Raw genomic sequence first — 18,812 nt, 5'->3', positions numbered from 1 at the left:
GCGCTCAAGAACATGTTTTAACGTCTATTTATACTGAGTATATATGTCTTAGTTAGGGCTACTATTGCTGGCATGAAACACCATGACCAAAAGCAATTCATGGAGGAAAGGGTTTATTTGGCTTACACCACTTCATCACTTAAAGTTCACCATTGAAGGAAGTCAGGACAGGAACTTAAACAGGGCAGGAACCTGGAAGCAGGAGCTGAGCTGAGGCCATGGAGAGGTGCTCTTACTGGGTTGCTCGGTCTGCTTTTTTGTAGAACCCTGGACCACCAGTCCAAGATTGGTACTACACACAATGGACGGGGGCCTCTCCCATTGATCGCTGATTAAGAAAATGCTCTGTAGGCTTGCCTACAGCCCAGTCTTATGGAGGCATTTCCTTCCTTCCTTCCTTCCTTCCTTCCTTCCTTCCTTCCTTCCTTCCTTCCTTCCTTCCTTCCTTCCTTCCTTTCTTTCTTTCTTTCTGAGAGGGGGTTTCTCTGTATAACAGCCCTGGCTAACTAGCTCCTGTGGACCAGGCTGGCCTCGAACTCACAGAGCTCTGCCTGCCTCTGCCTCCTGAGTGCTGGGATTAAAGGCGTGTGCCACCACTGCCAGGCCCTTGGAGGCATTTTCTTAATTGAGGTTCCCTCCTCTGAGGACAATTTTTATATTGGGCCATGTTGACACAGAACTGTGCAGCACCGTGTGCATACATGTGTACACAGTTGAATGTTAGAGGCATGGACTGGTTGTCCCTACCGTGTGGGTTCTGGGGAACAGAATCTGTCATTGTTCGGCAGCAAGTGCTTTACCTACTTCTTTGTTGTTGTTGTTTATTGCGACAGGGTTTCTCTGTGTAACAGTCCTGGGTACCCTGGAATTGGCTTTATAGACCAAGCTGGCCTCAAATTCACAGAGATCCGCCTGCCTCTGCCTTCCAAGTGCTGGAATTAAAGGCATTTGCTACCACCACCTGGCTTTACCAGCCTATTTCTTAAAATAATTCTTCTGTTACAGACAGTAGCATAGAATTCAGGTTTTAAATTATTTTACATCTTAAATATTTTAGGTTTTTAATATAAATGCCAGAATTTACACTCTTTTATGTATATTTTTGCATACATAAGATATAAGTAAAATAAGCCGGATAGTGGGGGCGCATGCCTTTAATCCCTGTACTCAGGAGGCAGAGGCAGGAGGATCTCTGTGAGTTCGGCCAGCCCGATCTACAAAAGCTAGTTCCAGGACAGGCTTCAAGCTACAGAGAAACCCTGTCTCGAAATATAAACAACAACAACAAAAAGATATAAGTAAAATACAATTGACCAGAGAGAGAGTGTGTGTGTAGTAAGTGCACATGGTGTGCTTGAAGTTCTTAGCAATTGTGATACCATCATCTTCAAATTAGTTTCAGATAAAAGTTTTTAAGCACATGGAAGTTTGTCAGTAGCTTTCCAGCAATGAGACAGTAGCTTTATAAACATACCAAGTCCTCTTCAAAGACACTGTCTTTGACTTACCAACTTACGATGGTTGAGCTTCTGACTTGTATTAGGGCAGCGATTGAGTGGCTTGTTCTCAGGTACACTTTACCACCACAGGTGCTGCTGCAGAAAGTAAGGGTTATTCATTAGAAGAAGTATCAGCCACACCTCCTTATTATTACCACAGGTTTTCCTGGCCCTGTTTAGGGCTATCAGCATATGCTGATATGCTTCCTCCATCTATAGTCTCCAAGCCACTTCATCCTGCCTCTTGTATTTACAGTCAATATATATTTATAATATAGCCCTACATATATTTCCCTCATAGGGAGGAATATTTTATATGGAAATGCAATTTAGAAGAGGAGGAATCAAGATGGCTCAGTTGAGGGCAAAGGATGTCGCTGAGTGGTCTTTCGAGCCCTGGCTCAGCATCCTCAAGGCCCTGAGCCAGTCTCCAGGGGAGGAATTGAAAAAGACCTATATGAAACTTAACGACCCTCTCTAATTGTCTAAAATGCGGATATTCATTCTTCCTGTCCAAGTCAGTGTTCTGTCTCTTATGTGTCTTAGTTTAATTTAAACATGTTTTCTTTGTTTTTTCAACATAATTGTGTATTTGAGTTGTTATGCTTTCTTTCTGTAGTACAAGAAGCCACAACTTATCCCACTTGAAAACCTCATGGCATTTAAAAGGAGCCAGCAAAAACTAGCAAATAATGTGTTTGAACAAGGTGATTCTGGGCATCTTCAGCTTCTAAAGGTCAACACGGAACCATCTAAAATAACACAAGGAAAGAAGAGGCGAGTTCTGCATGAAATGTTACCTGATGTGTTGTATGCCTGGATCCTAACAATGGTCCCGCTTTAGTTCCTTCATAGGAATGTAGTTCGTAGTGTCAGCTAATCTCGCGGTGAGGGAAGATTTCCCCCCTCTCCATTTTTCTTTCTTACTTTTCATGGGTTGGAGCGCTTTTCTCCATGTTTCTGTGACAGAATGTTCTGTAGTACTAATTTTTGGGATCAAGTAAAATTCCGTGAACAGTTAGTTAGCTTTTTGAATCAATATTTACCTTTCCTCGCTTCACCATGTATCCCCCAAAGTGTTAGAAGGTACAGGAGTGTCGGTGATGGTAGGAAGTGTCTCAGCACGAAGAGATGTGCTTCCCAAGTCGGACTGAAGAGAGCTCATGACAGCCTCTGACCTGCAGCGGATATTGAAGACATGTTGATTAGTATGTTATGAGTACAGAACACGTGCTCAAATTTACCAGTGCTGGTTCTTCCAGTGTTGAGCTCTCCTTGCTGAGGCTTTTACTTAGCCTCCTCAAGGGGCTTAGAGGAGGTTTCCTTAGGGCTTCCGCCACCAGCTTCTACCATGCTCCAGACGTGTACACCTGTTTCCACATGTTAGCGACCAAGTCAGAGTGCTCAGTTCAGGGGCACCCGTGCCCGTGTGTTCCTGCGGAGTCTCTTGCTAGTTTAGTTAAGCCTTAGTGACATGGATTTTCAGCAGTTGTTTTCAAGTGTCAAGACACAAATGAGAACCTGAAGTTACTGTGAGGGAAATCATGTTCTGTGCTGTTGTCTCCATTAGGCGGAGCAGACGAGCTGAAAGAGAGCTACAGGAAGGAAGAGCTCAGAAGCCAAGAGGGAAACCAAGTGTTAGTTTCCGACCAGAGGAGTCCCTCATTAGTAACGGCTTGGAAGTCATCACGGAGCCCAAGGTACAGAGCAGCTGCAGTAATCCATCCCTAACTTGCATGGAGCACTTTGGTATTTCTTTGTGGCTGTGTAGCCTGGTTGCTGCAAGGTTCAGGCTGTGGTCTGAAGGGTCTGGCCGTCATTATACACCTGAGCTCTACTGATTCCCTCCACACACAGACACACTCAGTGTGAACATGAGAAACAACTGGACGACAAACTGAAAACGGCAGCTTAGCACATCTGCCTGGTGACGCTGTGTAGAAGTCACTCTGGGGTTGGGGGCTGGAGAGATGGCTCAGAGGTTAAGAGCACTGACTGTTCCTCCAAAGGTCCTGAGTTTAGTTCCCAGCAACCACATGGTGGATTACAACCATCTATAAATGATATCTGGTACCCATTTCCGGTGTGCAGGCAGAACACTGTATACAAAATAAATAAATCTTCTTTTTAAAAAGTCACTCTGGGTTTTCTTCCATTTTAATGCATATGGTGTGTGATCTGCCTGGTGACTGCTGTGTAGAAGTCACTCTGGGTTTTTCTCTTAATTTTCTGTCTTAATGCTCATGGTGTATGATGTTATCTTTTCCTCTTGGAGGCTGAGAAGTCTCCAGGCTTATCCAGGTACATTTGCTTTATAACCTATTTTATAAGTCAAATCTCTTTAAGCATTCATTCTGAATTTGGAAAAAAACATTAAAGAGATAATATAATTTCAATCATGTATGTTTAAAAGCCTTGCCTTTTCATTGAGTCCTCATGACCATGTACAGAGATACTAAATATCTTTCGAGTCTATTGAGGAGTTTAGTAGATAGAGGTACAGTTTGGGTGTCAAGTCTGCTCTGCTGGGGAGACCTATACATGGTAATTAGTAAGTTGGTATTAGCCGGGCGATGGTGGCGCGCGCCTTTAATCCCAGCACTCGGGAGGCAGAGGCAGGCGGATCTCTGTGAGTTCGAGGCCAGCCTGGTCTACAACAGCTAGTTCCAGGACAGGCTCCAAAGCCACAGAGAAACCCTGTCTCGAAAAACCAAAATAAATAAATAAATAAAGTAAGCAAGTAAGTTGGTATTAAATTGATAATACTGTTTTATTACTTGACAAATGGATTTTATGAACTCTTATACGCTTGTTTTGACAGAGTAAACAGTTAGGCCTAAAATAATGAAAAGTAAACCTGTAACTTTGAATTCAATTTTTATAGCTATTAGATGGACTTTTTTCCAAAATAATAAACACCTTTGAGTTATTAATACATTGTTTGGCTCTATTTAGGAACAACTAGGACATGGTGATTCTCGGCCTTTGGAAAAATTTGACATTCCTTTCGGTATGTATACACATGATTAATGTCTAAGTTTAATGTTAAGTCAGCTTTTTAGAAATAAATATAATAAGGCTGAGCGGTGGTGGCACACACCTTTAATTCCAGCACTTAGGAGGCAAAGGCAGGTGGATCTCCGAGTTAGAGGCCAGCCTGGTCTATAAATCAGGATCCAAAACAGCCAGAGCTACACACAGAGAAACTTTTTTGGGGTGGGAGAGGGAAGGAATAAATGTAATATAAAACTGAGACTAAGTTACTATCTTAGTCAGTGTTCTGTTTGCTGTGAAGAGACACCATGACCACAGGATTCTTTTTTTCCCCTTTGGTGTTTTGTTTGTTTTGTTTTTTGTTTTTTGAGGCAGACTGTCCTGGACTCTGAAGACTAGGCTGGCCTCAAAATAAGTAATCTACTTGCCTCTGCCTCTGTCTCCCAAGTGCTGGGATTATAGGCATGCCCCCCTCCCCAGCAAAGCAGCTCTTGTAAGAAAAAGAAAAAAAAAAGCCCACTCTTGCTCACTCTTATTTAAGAACTTCTAAGTTGAGAACTGCCTGAAACTAAGAGCAACTAATAACCAACTATGTGTTTATATACTCAGTTGTTTTATGTCGATATTATTATACCTAATTTATTATGTGTAATTGTTAGTCTCTGTCTCCGTCTGTCTCTTCTTTTCCTAGACATGGTTTGTCTGTAGCTTTGGAGCCTGTCCTGGAACTAGCTGTTGTAGACCAGGCTGGCCTCGAACTCACAGAGATCCGCCTGGCTTTGCCTCCCAAGTGCTGGGATTAAAGGTGTGCGCCACCACTGCCCAGTATTCTCTTATTCCATCTAGTCTTTGTAGACCATCTCCTTGTAGAATCTCAGTCTAACTCAGCCTGCCATAATATACTTGGTACTTGGATTCTACTCCTGCCAAGCTTCTCTGCTAGGGGAAAGACCACTTGTAACTCGTGAAGCCGGATTTCATTATCTTTCCTGCCCAACTGCTTTTTTTTTTCCCCTTGCTATGTTCTCTGTCTCCATTTATATTAATACCAACCAAATGACAACCTCCAAATTCTACCTTTTACTTTTCCTTACTTCTACTCAGCCAGCCAGTCTCAGCCTTTCTTAACCTCCCTTGTAACACGGCTACAGAAGCCTTATCTGATTGTCTCTGGTTTTATTCATTCAACTCTGCCTTCCTCTGGTGGGGTGGGTTTTTCCAGTAGCGATCTGATCACATTGCTTCCACTGGATCTTCATCAGCTAGAGGAGAAGGCTCTAGGTTTCTGGGCCCGACCACTGTGTCCTCTCCAAGTGTGGGTTCGATTCACTGTGTCTTTAAGATGTAGTTATACAGCACCGCGTGTAGAAAATGTACTTTGATATCATCCCAACACACACCTCCGATTACTGTGCTGGCTCTCAGTGATTGCTTTCAGTGTTTTGTTACGTTTAAGAAATGTTAGAAGATGATGTTCATACTTCAGCTGGACTGCATTTCATGGCCTCTGTACGAAAGAAAGTTGTGGGAAGTCAGGATGCAAGTACAAACACAGACCCAGGTAAATACTTTAAATGTTTGAAAAGTTCATGTATAGCAGGAGACCTAGCTTAGTGGTTAAGAGCACTTGATATCTTCCAGACTGACTTCAGTTTCTAGCATCTGTGTTGGGAAGTTCACAAGTGACTGTAATTCTGCAGAGGATCTGATGTAGTCTTCTGGCCTCTGTGGGTATCTCTACTTAGCCAGCATACATAGTCACATATACACGTGATTAAAAAATAATGTCTTTTAAACTTTGGTAGATATTTATACATTTTCTTTAAGGCAGTAATTTAAAGAGAATTTTAAATTATGTGATATTAGTTACTTATCCCAAGTTATTCTCCTTAATTTTCTAGGAAAAATTATAAATAGCATTTATGATAACCTGAAATAGCATTGTGATAACCTGAACTTATAATTTAAGTAAAACATAAAATAGATATTTTCATAAAATAGATATTGCAAGCCTGTTAAAGAGCTCAAGTGAGTATAAAGAATGTTCAAATTAGACACCCTAGGTCAGGAGTTTTCTTCACTGGTCATGTGGACCTAGGGTGAGAGGCTTGGGGCTCTGGCTGGTGACGCTGGCGTGAGGATAAGACTAGTCTGTGGCTGGGCTGAGAGGGCAGACGTGTGCAGAACCTTTCCAAATATTTACTACACCTCTGACTTTGTCTCCTTATAAAATGCTTATAATAATATAGCAAGCTATGTCAAATATGAAATCATACATTTCATATAGCTAGGTGCAGAGCAAAAGTGTCCTTTCATAGTATCTGAACTCCTGGTCCCTGGGTTTCCCATATTCCTAGCTTTTCCCTGAGAATTTAACTGTCATGTCCCATTCCCAGTTACCTTTAGACACTCATAGAGCATCCTAGCATGGTGTTCCTTTGTGCTATATTTACATCACAGTACATTTGCAGCATTGTGGAAGGTGACACACACGTGTGTTCAATATTACTGCATAGTTTGTGCATACTAATAAAATAGATACTAGTGAAGTAGTATTTAAAATATATAATAATCCTTAATATGTTGTTACTTAGTAGTTTAAGTCAGAAAATTGGATGACATGGAATACCTTTTTTGTCATGTAAAATAATGTTATTTTCACCTTATATCTGAAAATTGCCAGCTCGCTTATTTTCAGGTTTATTTATGTCTTTTTCATTTCCTTTCCTTTCTATTTACTTTAAACATTCCCTTCTATTGCATGAGCATTTTATAAGCATATTCCTTTTGCAGTTGTGCAAAGGAATATTTAACCAGCTTCTGTTGTTGAGTACATTGATGTGTTAATGTGTTAGATAGTTTTTAGGGTTTTTTCTTTCTTCTCCCTTCTTTTCTTTGAGTTGGGGGAAATTAAGCCAGGGTCATATTATATTAATTAAGCTGGCAGTCTATTTTCCCCACCACCTTTTCCATACACTATCTGTTTTTATATATTTAATTTTCCTGTGTTTGTGAAATTATTTTTCTTTTTTCTTTTTCCCTCATGTATTTGAATTTACTACAAGATAAGGAAGGTACTTCCCAAGAAGTTGGTTCTGAAAGTGGTAAAAATCAACAAGTCGTTTCTGCTACCTCAGGTGTGAGTTCTTTGTTCTCTGAGATTAAGTTTGACTTATTAAAGCTATGTCTGCATAGTGCGAAAGCCGAAGTTACTCCCTTAGAAAACAGTTTCCCCAAGCAAGTGGCTTCATAGAGATAGGGTGACAATTTAAATGGTTTTGTTTTTTTCCCTCAGATCTTAAAGTTAACCTGTGATTTAAGATTCAAGATTTATTAGCAGTTTTTCAGTAAAGTTGATATGTCATGAATTGTATTTTACATATGAATTGTCAAGTAATATTTTATTAAAAATAAAATGCTAGAAAAGTAGATTTGAGTCCTAGGACAAAAGCAGGGTTCAACTGTCTGCTTACCTCTGTAGTGGAGAACCTCTGTGTACTGTTGAATAGAGACAACTGTCTGCTTACCTCTGTAGTGGAGAACCTCTGTGTACTGTTGAATAAGAGGCAAATACTAATGAAATTCAGCTGTTGGAATGATTTGTTTATTTATAACTTTAAAAAATGATTTTTTTATTCTTATTTTATGTGCATTGGTCTTTTGCCTGCATGTATGTCTGTATGAGGGTGTCAGATCCCCTGAAACTGGAGTTACAGACAGTTGTGAGCTGCCATGTGGTTGCTAGGAATTGACTCCTCTGGATGAACAGTCAGTGTTTGCTCTTACCTGCTAAGCCATCTCTCCAGCCCCCAACAGTGGAAACTATAAAAGTTAGCAGTGAGCCTATGACTAGCCTAAATCCATTTTAAGAATAAGAATGTTTAAGAATAAGCATGACTTAACTATTGAAAGTTTTTAAAATGTAGCTGATATGTATATTTCTCTTAAGTAAAATAATTTAATATATTTAAGATAGAAATAGAAAATTATAACTTTTTTATAAAATTTAGATACCTTATTTTCCATGTATGTTATTCATAAAAGAAGAGTACTCCTTTGTCTTTGATTATAAATTTTCTTATAGAAAATCAACTCTTAGACTAGAATTGGTTGGATTTTATATTTATACCTAAGAAACTTGTATAAGAAATACACATTTTATATTGTTTTGCTGTAATCTTGTTCTTAGAAAGTTAATGACTATAGACATATTTAACATTTTTAATTTTCTTTCTTTAATTTCCAGGCCATGAACCTTTGAATGTTCCTCAACTCTTGATTCCAGATGTCTGTCTAAATGTCAGACTTCCCACGGGAATACCAGAGAAGCCTTTGTCTCCTTCCCCACCTCATTTGGTAATAGCCTTGGTGTCTGCATTGAATTTTAACAATAACCTTGTCTCACACTTACTGTGGTCATCCATATATAATACCCCATTTTGTAGGCAAAATGAGTATAAAGATGTGCACAGCTCTGAAAGAAGGGCCAGAAGTGTCTGAAGTGTTATGCCCTATACTGCTCCAATTAGAAAGCTCAAACATATTGCTGCTTTCTGCAAGTTAGGCATGCAGATGTTTGCTTGTTAGTAATAAGAAGGATGACAAACTAACATTACCACCTGTTTGGTAGTCATCTAAAATTAAAAATAAATGTTACTATGTGTTTAACTCAGGCTAGACACACGTACATAGATGTGATTGACATTGAAGCTGAGGACCTTTTGGGATTACCTGCCAGTGAAGAGCCTTCAGATGACAATGTTCTCCAGCCACAGAGCCGTCCTCCAGAGGGCCCATTGTCTGCAGAGCTGCATTGTATGGCAGCTTCAGTTGTCAATGCTGTCCCCCCTCATGCTTTCGAGAGTCAAGGTATTTTTTTCCTACACTAAGATGTATTTAGCCCTGTTATGTCACCCAAAATTTCCTAGATCCCTAGATCCATGCTTGTGTTGACATTTAGAAATGTTCCCTTAGCCTCTCAGTTGCCTGGACTGGAAATTTACAATCAGTGTTTGTCTGTCTTTTATGTTCTAATCTAGGTTTAATTTCTGAACCTGCAAAAGGGACTGAATCTTCTCTGGATGGGAAAAACTTAAAAGTAAACGTTGTGGATGTGAAGGAGCCGGGGATTCTCTCAGTGATCCCGTCAGACAGGCAGCAGGACAGAGGTAAACAGCCAGCGTGTACTGCATGGCCCCCTCCCTCTATTCCTGTTACGATAGAAGTGTTGCTCCTTGGTCATTTCTAAGGCACTTGAAAGAGAAAGGGATAAGGTATGTAAATGAGGTACAACCATGGCTGTAAGTCTGGGACCCACGGTGGTTTGCAAGAAGACTTCATATCTCTTGTGAACGTTTTTCCTCGGGTAATAAAGTGAAAATAAACATCTTGTCTGAGCCCTTTAGTATTCTGATGTTTAAAAGGAGGAGTTCTCATCTTTGAAAAGAAGGAAAACTCAGGGCCAGTAAAAGCACTTTCACTCTTAAGCCTGATAACCCAAATTCAGTCCCAGGTCCTAAGATAGAAGAGAACCAGCTCCCTAAAATTGTCCTCTGACCTCCACACTCACATGGTGGCACACACACTCGTTGTCCTGCCCGTCACACACAGATGAAAGTGTATGTGCAGGAAATTTGTAATAGCACCTAGTAAATACATGGGCATGGTAGCCAACTAATAACTCAGGGGTGTTTGTTTGTTTTGCTTTTGAGATATAATTATATAATTTTTCTTCCTATCCCTTTTTTCCTTCCAAATACTCTTATATACCCTTCTTTGCAAATTTATGACCTCTTTTTTTTTTAACTAATTGTTCATGCTTGTGTATATGTATAAGCATATATGACAGCCTGCTTCCTCTCTTACATGCCAAGGCCATTCTGAGTTGCTACTGTATTGTTAGCGGAGAGTGCTCATTTGTTTCCTGGCCACTCAGACCCAAATAATCACTCAGAAACTATATTAATTACAACACTGCTTGGCCTATTATTAGCTTATGCATACTTCTAGCTAACTCTTACATCTTAAATCAACCCATCTCTACTAATCTGTGCATCACCATGAGGTTGTGGCCTACTGACAAGTTTCCAACATCTGTCTCCTCTGGCAGTTACATGGTGTCTCTTTGACTCCGTCTACTTTTTCCTCTATCTCTGCTTGCAATTCCTGCCTTACTCTCTTCTTCCCTGTGATAGACCCAAGTAGCTTCGTTATTTATTAACCAAACACACTCACAGCACACAGAGGGGAATCCCACATCACCTCCCCCTTTCTGTCAAAGTAAAAAGGAAGGTTTTTACTTTAGCATAGCAAGATTACATACAATAAAACAGATATCAAGCAAGAATTACAAAAGTTACAATATTTATATCTGCTTTATCTTTTATCCTAACTAAGGAAAACTATAACTATTCTTCAACTGCATCAGAGACCACAGAAGGATATAATATTACCTAAGTTAACAGGAAGCGCATTGTAAGCAACTTAAAACTCTAGAAATGACAGAGACAGCTCACTGCCTGGACAGTCACCCTAAGTTCTTCTGTAACATTGGGGATCCATCTTCAGCCTATAGGCCCATAGTATCAGGTAGTCTTTTCCATGAAGCAGGAAATTTCAAAGACAGTTCTGCCTATATTGGCAGTTTGTCTGTGTCCTGCAGACACAGACAAATGTCTGCAGAATGTCTGGCAGACTCTTTCATGAAGCAAGAACCCTGAAGGACGGTCACACCTTTAAGCAAGTTCATCAGTCATTTCTCTGTGCATTCTGCATGTCCAGTTTATACAGCATAACATCAAGCAGTCCAGGCAAGAGCAGTTTCTTGCCCAAATGGCTAACAAACTCCATAAGGAGCTTCGTAGATGCCCATCATCCTCTTGAAGTAGATTGGTGCTGCCAGGAGCACATATGTATCATTGTCATGAAAAGTCATAAGCTCTTAAAACATTTTAATGCCATATTCTCTTAGTCTTTGAAAAGTTTGAAGAATACCTGTCTGAGATATATCTCTATATATCTAGAAAACCTAACATGACTAGCTTGATTATTATAGATGACTATCTACTAATCTATATTTCTTAATTATACATTAAATTTTTATTTTTTTTTTATTTTTTTTTTTTTGGTTTTTCGAGACAGGGTTTCTCTGTGGTTTTGGAGCCTGTCCTGGAACTAGCTCTGTAGACCAGGCTGTACATTAAATTTTTAAATGAGCTGCACAAACACAATACCTTAATCAAGAGCAGAAATATACATATATCAAAATTGACCTTAAATTTGTATCAATAAGGCCGGGAGGTGGTGGCGCACGCCTTTAATCCCAGCACTCGGGAAACAGAGGCAGGTGGATCTCTGTGAGTTTGAGACCAGCGTGGTCTACAAGAGCTAGTTCCAGGACAGGCTCCAAAATCACAGAGAAACCCTGTCTCGAAAAACAAAAAAAAAATTGTATCAATAAACCAAGATCCATATTAATGCAAAGTATTCTTCTCTATATAGCATATCCCCCTTTAAATGTAAACAAATGTTTATAAACAATACTTGGGAATTTGGGCATAGTTCTCTCCAAACTGCTTCCTGCTGTTTTTTTGGGGAAAGTAATTTTAGGGTTTTACAGAGACCTTTTGGGTGGTCTTGGTCCATCAAAGCACGTTAGTCTGGATGGGATCCACAGGTTCTCATCTTCTGTGGAAACAAAAGCAGAACCTCTTTTTCAAAGCAACATATCTTTAGACCCAAATTTTGAAGTCAAGATACCTTTGAAATATATATATATATTGGTTTAGCTTATCAGCTCCTAGAATCAAATATCTCTATAGTTAAAAAATTCAAAGAATACACAATAATATACATAATCCAGACTCTCTGTGTCTATTCCATCTTTAGGTGGCTTATTTGTTTTTACTCCTTTAATCTATGACTGCCTGGACTCTATCTCTAAAGATTTTGTTTTAGTTTTTCTATACTCTTTTTCTTCTTTCCCTTAGCCTATGTACATTTGTCTAACACTGTAACCCATTTAGAGGTCTTTCTTCATCTGTGTCTGTCTTTATTGCGTATCTGTAATCCTTTTCTGACCAGGACCGCATCTTAAAATGCTAAGCCGCATGGCTAGGACTCATTCTGTTTTGCCTTTTGCCTCTGCCCAGTCCATCATGGCAGAGGTCTGTTCAGTACCATCTCTGCAAGCCATGCTCACAGCCCCATTTTCAGGCACACAAAATGTTGTAGCACTCTGCTCACAAACCCCATTTAAATGCTCCATAGCCAGACCTTCCAAAAGAGTCAGAGTTGTTCACACAACTAGCACAAACCAGGAAGCATTTTTAAAGGAGCTGCATGGTTTTTGCTGCCAATTATGAGTCGGGAAGACCTCTCTTAAAGGAGCACCAGCACCCCCCCTGCTTGCCGCCAGCAAACAGAGCCCATCTGGGAAAAAAAATGCAGCTACCAAGAAGCTGTGCTAAACTGTTTTGTGTGTGTGTGTCTAGAATTCCTTTTCAAGCTCTCTCTGTTAGTGGAGACTGCTTCTTTGTTCCAGACTGCCCAGACCCAAAATAATTACACAGAAGCTATATTAATTAAATCACTGATTAACCAATAGCTTAGGTGTCTTTTTAGCTAGCTCTTATATCTTAACCCATCTCTATTAATCCGTACATCACCATGAGGTTGTGGCCTGCCAGTAAGGTTCTAACATCTGTCTCCTCCAGCAGTTACATTGCATCCCTCTGACTCTGCCTACTTTCTCCTCTATCTCTGCTTGGAATTCCCACCTTACTGAATTCTGCCCTGTGATAGGCCTAAGCAGCTTCTTTATTCATTAACCAAACACATTCACAGCATACATAGGGGAATCCCATATCATTGTACACCAGATCTTCCCTGAGGGTGATTCAAGGAGACACTTCAGGCTGCTGAGAAACAGGACCAGTAGTCAGATAATAAATGTGAGGGTAAACTGAAACAGGGTAAGGCAGTGTCAGCACTGACACCGTCTTCTCCTGGGAAGGCTAGCCAGGACTAGGACCAGAAACTCTCAAAAAACTCTCATCTTTCAGAGACTTTGTTGTATAACTTGATCTTCATAAAATTCCTATGAGCTAAGTACAGTAGGCAAAATAAGCTGTTTTTGATGGATTTCTCATTCCATAAACATGTGGGGACCAGATACTAGGAGTGGAAAAAGTACCTGCAGGTTGTCAGCCTGTGGGCAGTGACTGTGGGGAAAGGAAGATGGGAATTAGGATTATTAGATTCAGGTTGGAAGTGCTGCGTGGGCTGGGTGACTGAGCAGGACAACATCTAATCTCCTGAGAGGGTAGAGACACCAACAGTGGTTGTTAAAGGGGCTCAGATGAAGGGAGAAAGTGCATTCAGACTGAGGCTTGCCTGCAGGAGTGCAGTTTTGTGGCACCTGCTGGGTTTGGGAAGTTGGGATTTGTTGAAAGCAGGAGCAAGAGCTGAAGCTTTGGCGGTAGAGGGAAGGCTGTGCCATTGTTAGACATACTGAGACATTTAGACCGTTAAGGTAAGGCATTAGAGACACATGGAAAGGTTTTGCAGGGGAAAGTAACAATATCTAATTTATGTTTTTAATTTGTCCAGCTAGGCATTGTGGAAGATAGACTACACAGGAGAAAAGTAGGATGTTATTTGAGGTCTGTGTTCTGAGCACACCAATAAAGCAGTGTAGGGATGGAGCCATGGAGGAGGGAGAGCCAATACTTGATGTCACTTTGGAATATGAAGGAGAGCAACCCTCGCTTACTCTTAGGCCTGTGACTTGGGGAACGTGGTGAATAGTAGTGTTTCCTGAGCTGGGGACCAGGGAAGAGGCAGCCAGCTAGAAGAGAAGCAATGTGTTGGACTTCCAATGTTTTCTGCTTGGCTCACATTCTGCATGGTAGCCAACACTGAATTAGCTTTTACTGTGTAATGCTGTTGGTTTTCAGTAGTTGTTTTTTTTTTTAATGCAGTAGCAGTTTGTACGAAGGGATTGCTATGTGTGCAGAGCTGTGTGTGCTACATTGTTTAGATCTATAATCCACCATAGGCTTAAATCTCAGCAGTCCAGAAAGTGAAATAAATTTATAAGTTTCTTAACTAATAAGAGATTTGGAAACTAATGGCATGTTGGCCTAAATGAGATTATCCTTATCTTCTTTTCCCTTAAGATTAATGCTGATTTTTCTTTGATTTATGTTAGATCTGCTAGAACCAAACTTCCAGTTCAAGGAACAGAGCTCGAAATTGGACTCTGGAGAACAATCTCTGCTTTGGACTCTGCTACAGGATGTCCCTACTGCTTGTCCCACTCCAAGCCCTGCTGCTTGTCCCACACCAAGCCCTGCTGCTTGTCCCACTCCAAGCCCTGCTGCTCGCCGCATTCCAAACCAAGCTGCTCAAAAGTTAGAACATCTTACTGCCAAGCTTCAGAAGATGGACGAGCAACTGTTAACAGTGCAGACCATTGTGGAAAATATAGAGCAGGATTTCCCTGCACCAGAAGTACTGAATCTACACTGGGAAAAGGTATCTATTCTTATTTCCTAATGTTTTGTTTATTGTCTTTTGGTGTGTGTGTGTGTGTGTGCGTGTGTGTGTGTGTGCTCGTGCCTATGGTGATGGTTCCCAGTCATTAAAAACATAGTATTGTTAAGTATTTTTTCTTAACTGACCAAACCTCTCCTCTGACACACATAATCCCAATCAGACCAAATCAGACCTGATTAGAAGATGGCCATGTTTAATGGCTGCCAGCACTCCCAGGTGACCCCCAGAAAAACACAGAGAGGGAAAGAAGAAAAAGGGGAGACCATGTGTTTATTTCCGGGGGGGAGGGGTCACCATTTGGCATGCTTTCTCAGAGGTGGAGTTTGGACTGAGGCAACTCCCAGGGGAGGGAGCTTTGAAATGGAACTTTCTGCCCAACATTCCAAAAATGGATGCCAGCGGGCTGGGGTAAAGCCCCCTAACTAAATAAGTATGATCAATATGATATAATTTTAGATATCTGCCTTTGTTAAATAATGGAGAAAAATTTAAGCTAGAATTTTTACACTCGGCACTATTGACAGGCTAAATCAGTAGTTCTCAACCTGTGGGCTATGACCTTTTGGGGGTCAAATGACCCTTTCACAGGGTTCTCCTAAGACCATTGGAAAACAAATATTTACATTACAATTCATAACAGCAAAATTACAGTTAGAAAGTAGCTATAAAACGTTTTGGTTGGGGTCACCACAACATGAAGAACTGTATTAAAGCTTTGCAGCATTAGGAAGGTTGAGGACCACTGGGCAAGATAATTGTTTTTCTTTCTTTTGTGGTTCTGAGGTCATTCACGTACTAGGCAAGTGCTCTACCAGTGAGCACTCCCAGCTCCAGGTAATTCTGTCTTCCCACATTTACAGCATCCAGGTCTTCACTCACTACGTGCTGCTAGCAGAACCCAAGTAAAAACAATCAGCCATTGTTTCCCTGACATTGTCACATAACACTCAGATCACCCCAGCTGAGAACAACTGCCAGAAGCTTTTATGTGGGGAGCCCATGCTCCAGCACAGAAGGAACTCTGTGAGCTGCAAACCAGAATGTGACTTGAAATCTCTGCGGTCAATGGCATTTTCCTCTCAAAGATTTTTTTTTCTGTTTTGTTGTTGTTGTTGTTGTTGTTGTTTTGTTTTGTGTTTTGAGACAGGGTTTCTCGGCATAGTCCTGGTTGTCCATGAACTCATTTTGTAGATCAGACTGGCCTTGAACTCAGAGATCTGCTTGCTTCTGCCTGCTGAGTGCTCGGATCAGATGTGTGTGCCAACACCTTGCAGCTAATGTTATTTTATGGTTTTTTTTTTTAACCACAAATTTGGACATGGCCAAATGAACCTTGAGCATCAGAGTAGTCCTTGGAGGCCTTTTCTTCAAAGACCCTCTTGAAATGGCCTTCTGAACTAGTAGTAATGCAAATTTAAAGCCAGATACATATATGTGTGTTCTCTCTCTCTTCACCCACACATTCTTTTTTTTAATTTATTTATTTATTATGTATACAATACAATATTCTGTCTGTGTGTATGCCTTCAGGCCAGAAGAGGGCACCAGACCTCATTACAGATGGTTGTGAGCCACCACGTGGTTGCTGGGAATTGAACGCAGGACCTTTGGAAGAGCAGGCAATGCTCTTAACCTCTGAGCCATCTCTCCAGCCCCACCCACACATTCTTAAGTAAGCTTATGAAAGGTTTCTTTAGGACTTTTTCAAGTATCCGTAGCTATTTCCCCTTCCTCACTCCCCACGTGTACTGCCCTTCCTTCTTCACCTCCAGTTTCCAACACTTTCACTTGCTGAGTTTAATAGAACAGTTTGCAGGCCTAGAGACAGGACCATCAGGACACTGTGACAAGTACTCGCTTGGAAGCTTAAGAAGCAGAGTTTCCTGTCACTGCGGAAATCGCTAACCCTCTGGGCCTCGTTTCCACATCTGGATGTAGAAGACTTTGTCAGGATGGTAGCTGACTTTCTCCCCAGCTACAGAGCCATATGAAGCTGTTGCCTTGTCCTTGTGAGAAGTCATGTCAGTTTGGCTGCACATGGTAAAAGCCTGCTGCTCTTCATGATCCCTGACAGTTAACACATAACTAGAGTTTATCATGTTTCTTCCATTTTTGTGGTATTATTTAAAATGCTTACGATATACATAAATTATTCATGATATTTTGACATTATCAAAGAGTATAACATTTATAGCAGTTGTTTTGCTGTGTGTGTTTTCTTCTGTAGGTTGGACTGGTAGATCACAAGGAATTGTCTTCTGGCCCTGGAATTGAAAAACCATTAGCTTCAAAAGCCGTTAGCATTTCTGAAGAAGGTTTGTTTTGGGTACCTGGGCTGGTATTGAAGCCTGGCTTCGAAAAAGAGCTAGAAATACTTTTTTTTTTTTTCATGTAAGCTGAAGCCATTGCTCCCCACCCTATTCCCAATGTTTTATTTTTTTTTTATTTTTTTATATTATACATATGCTTTTCCTACATGTATATGTGTGTACCACATGTGTGCATCTTGTATCTGTTTCCTTAAGGATTTCATTCCCCCTTCCATTATTAGTTCTTTCCAAGTCTGTCAGTGGTAAATCATCCTTGTCTTTGAAAATAGCTTAGCTTTACTGTGATTTTTTTAGGTCATCACTTAGCTGACTGCAGAATTCTCATGTCTTCTCCGATTCTAGTGTTTCCCTCGTCATTTGAAAGACACTCTCCCAGCATTTGTTGAGTTTACACTGCCTATATGCTGTTAATCTAACTGATGTATTAAAATCACTGGTTACTTTTTAAAAATTTACTTTTTATTCATCTTTCTTTTTTGATACAATATTAAGGTATGAATTTCTTACATCTCGATAGATTCTCCAGTTAAAAGTTTTACCGTTGGGAAGTGTGTGTTGGTTCCATCTCCCTTTCTCTCCCTCTGTTCTAAAAATGCCTGTTAAGTTTGCTTGGACCTTGTTAATTTAATGATTTAAACTTACATGTTTGTTTATTCGCTTGGGAAGCCAGTGCATGCCTGGAAGGCACAGGACAACTTGAGGGGGGGGTTGGTTCTCCTCCATTAGGTCAAACTGAGGTCAGGCTTGGCAGCAGAAATATTATCTGCTAAACCATCTCACCAGCCTTTGCTGTGTTTTCCCATTTGTTTGGTTTTTTGTTTTATTTATTTATTTATATTTTATTTTCGAGACAGGGTTTCTCTGTAGCTTTTGGTTCCTGTCCTGGAACTAGCTCTTGTAGACCAGGCTGGCCTCGTACTCACAGAGATCCGCCTGCCTCTGCCTCCTGAGTGCTGGGATTAAAGGCGTGTGCCATCACTGCCTGGCCACTTTATATTTTTTATTAAATTAATTCCCTGTACTGTAGAAAACTTTCAGAATGTACTGTGGGCTTCTAACACATGAGTGTTTCATGTGGAAGCATGAGCACTTGCTACACTTTCCTTTGTGTTTCTTAATTGTATGTGTGCCTTGGATTAGTGTGTCTCCAGACGCATGAGGATGTGGATGATCAAAACGATACCGAGGAAACTTCAGAGACAGAAAATCATTCCAGCCAGAAAACCCACGCATGCCCTTCTGCGGGGTCGGTTCTCGGCTCTTCCGTGGACTTGGACTGGAGCGTCACTTCTCCTGGTACTCTCTTCAGTTCTTAGGGCTTCATGCTGTTGTGCTCTTTAGAGTGTGGCTGTGACTGCACCTGGGAGGGGTCCAGCTGTGAAGGTGTGAAGTAAATATACTTCAACCATGAATGACACCCTCTTTAACGGTT

At 40.7% G+C, this 18,812-nt stretch overlaps 1 protein-coding gene across 6 annotated transcripts in view; it reads left to right on the top strand.

Moving 5' to 3' along the window:
* Nucleotides 1-18,812, top strand: part of Cplane1 (ciliogenesis and planar polarity effector complex subunit 1) — a 91,113-nt gene that overhangs the window by 59,927 nt on the left and 12,374 nt on the right. For 5 of the 6 annotated variants that reach the window (XM_075975924.1, XM_075975930.1, XM_075975925.1 and 2 more), the window contains 11 exons: nt 2,119-2,276; nt 3,070-3,199; nt 4,455-4,509; nt 5,950-6,054; nt 7,559-7,630; nt 8,740-8,849; nt 9,167-9,362; nt 9,533-9,661; nt 14,704-15,029; nt 17,278-17,365; nt 18,521-18,676. In XM_075975924.1, the coding sequence (XP_075832039.1) occupies nt 2,119-2,276; nt 3,070-3,199; nt 4,455-4,509; nt 5,950-6,054; nt 7,559-7,630; nt 8,740-8,849; nt 9,167-9,362; nt 9,533-9,661; nt 14,704-15,029; nt 17,278-17,365; nt 18,521-18,676 (1,525 nt within the window). The remainder of the gene's footprint in view (nt 1-2,118; nt 2,277-3,069; nt 3,200-4,454; nt 4,510-5,949; nt 6,055-7,558; nt 7,631-8,739; nt 8,850-9,166; nt 9,363-9,532; nt 9,662-14,703; nt 15,030-17,277; nt 17,366-18,520; nt 18,677-18,812) is intronic. The other variant, XM_075975928.1, reaches the window with a different exon arrangement.

Source organism: Microtus pennsylvanicus, chromosome 6 (genome assembly GCF_037038515.1).
Source record: "Microtus pennsylvanicus isolate mMicPen1 chromosome 6, mMicPen1.hap1, whole genome shotgun sequence".
In the NCBI taxonomy this organism is placed as follows: domain Eukaryota; kingdom Metazoa; phylum Chordata; class Mammalia; order Rodentia; family Cricetidae; genus Microtus; species Microtus pennsylvanicus.
Note: the sequence above shows the minus strand (reverse complement) of the source record. Positions and strands in the feature narration are given on the sequence as shown.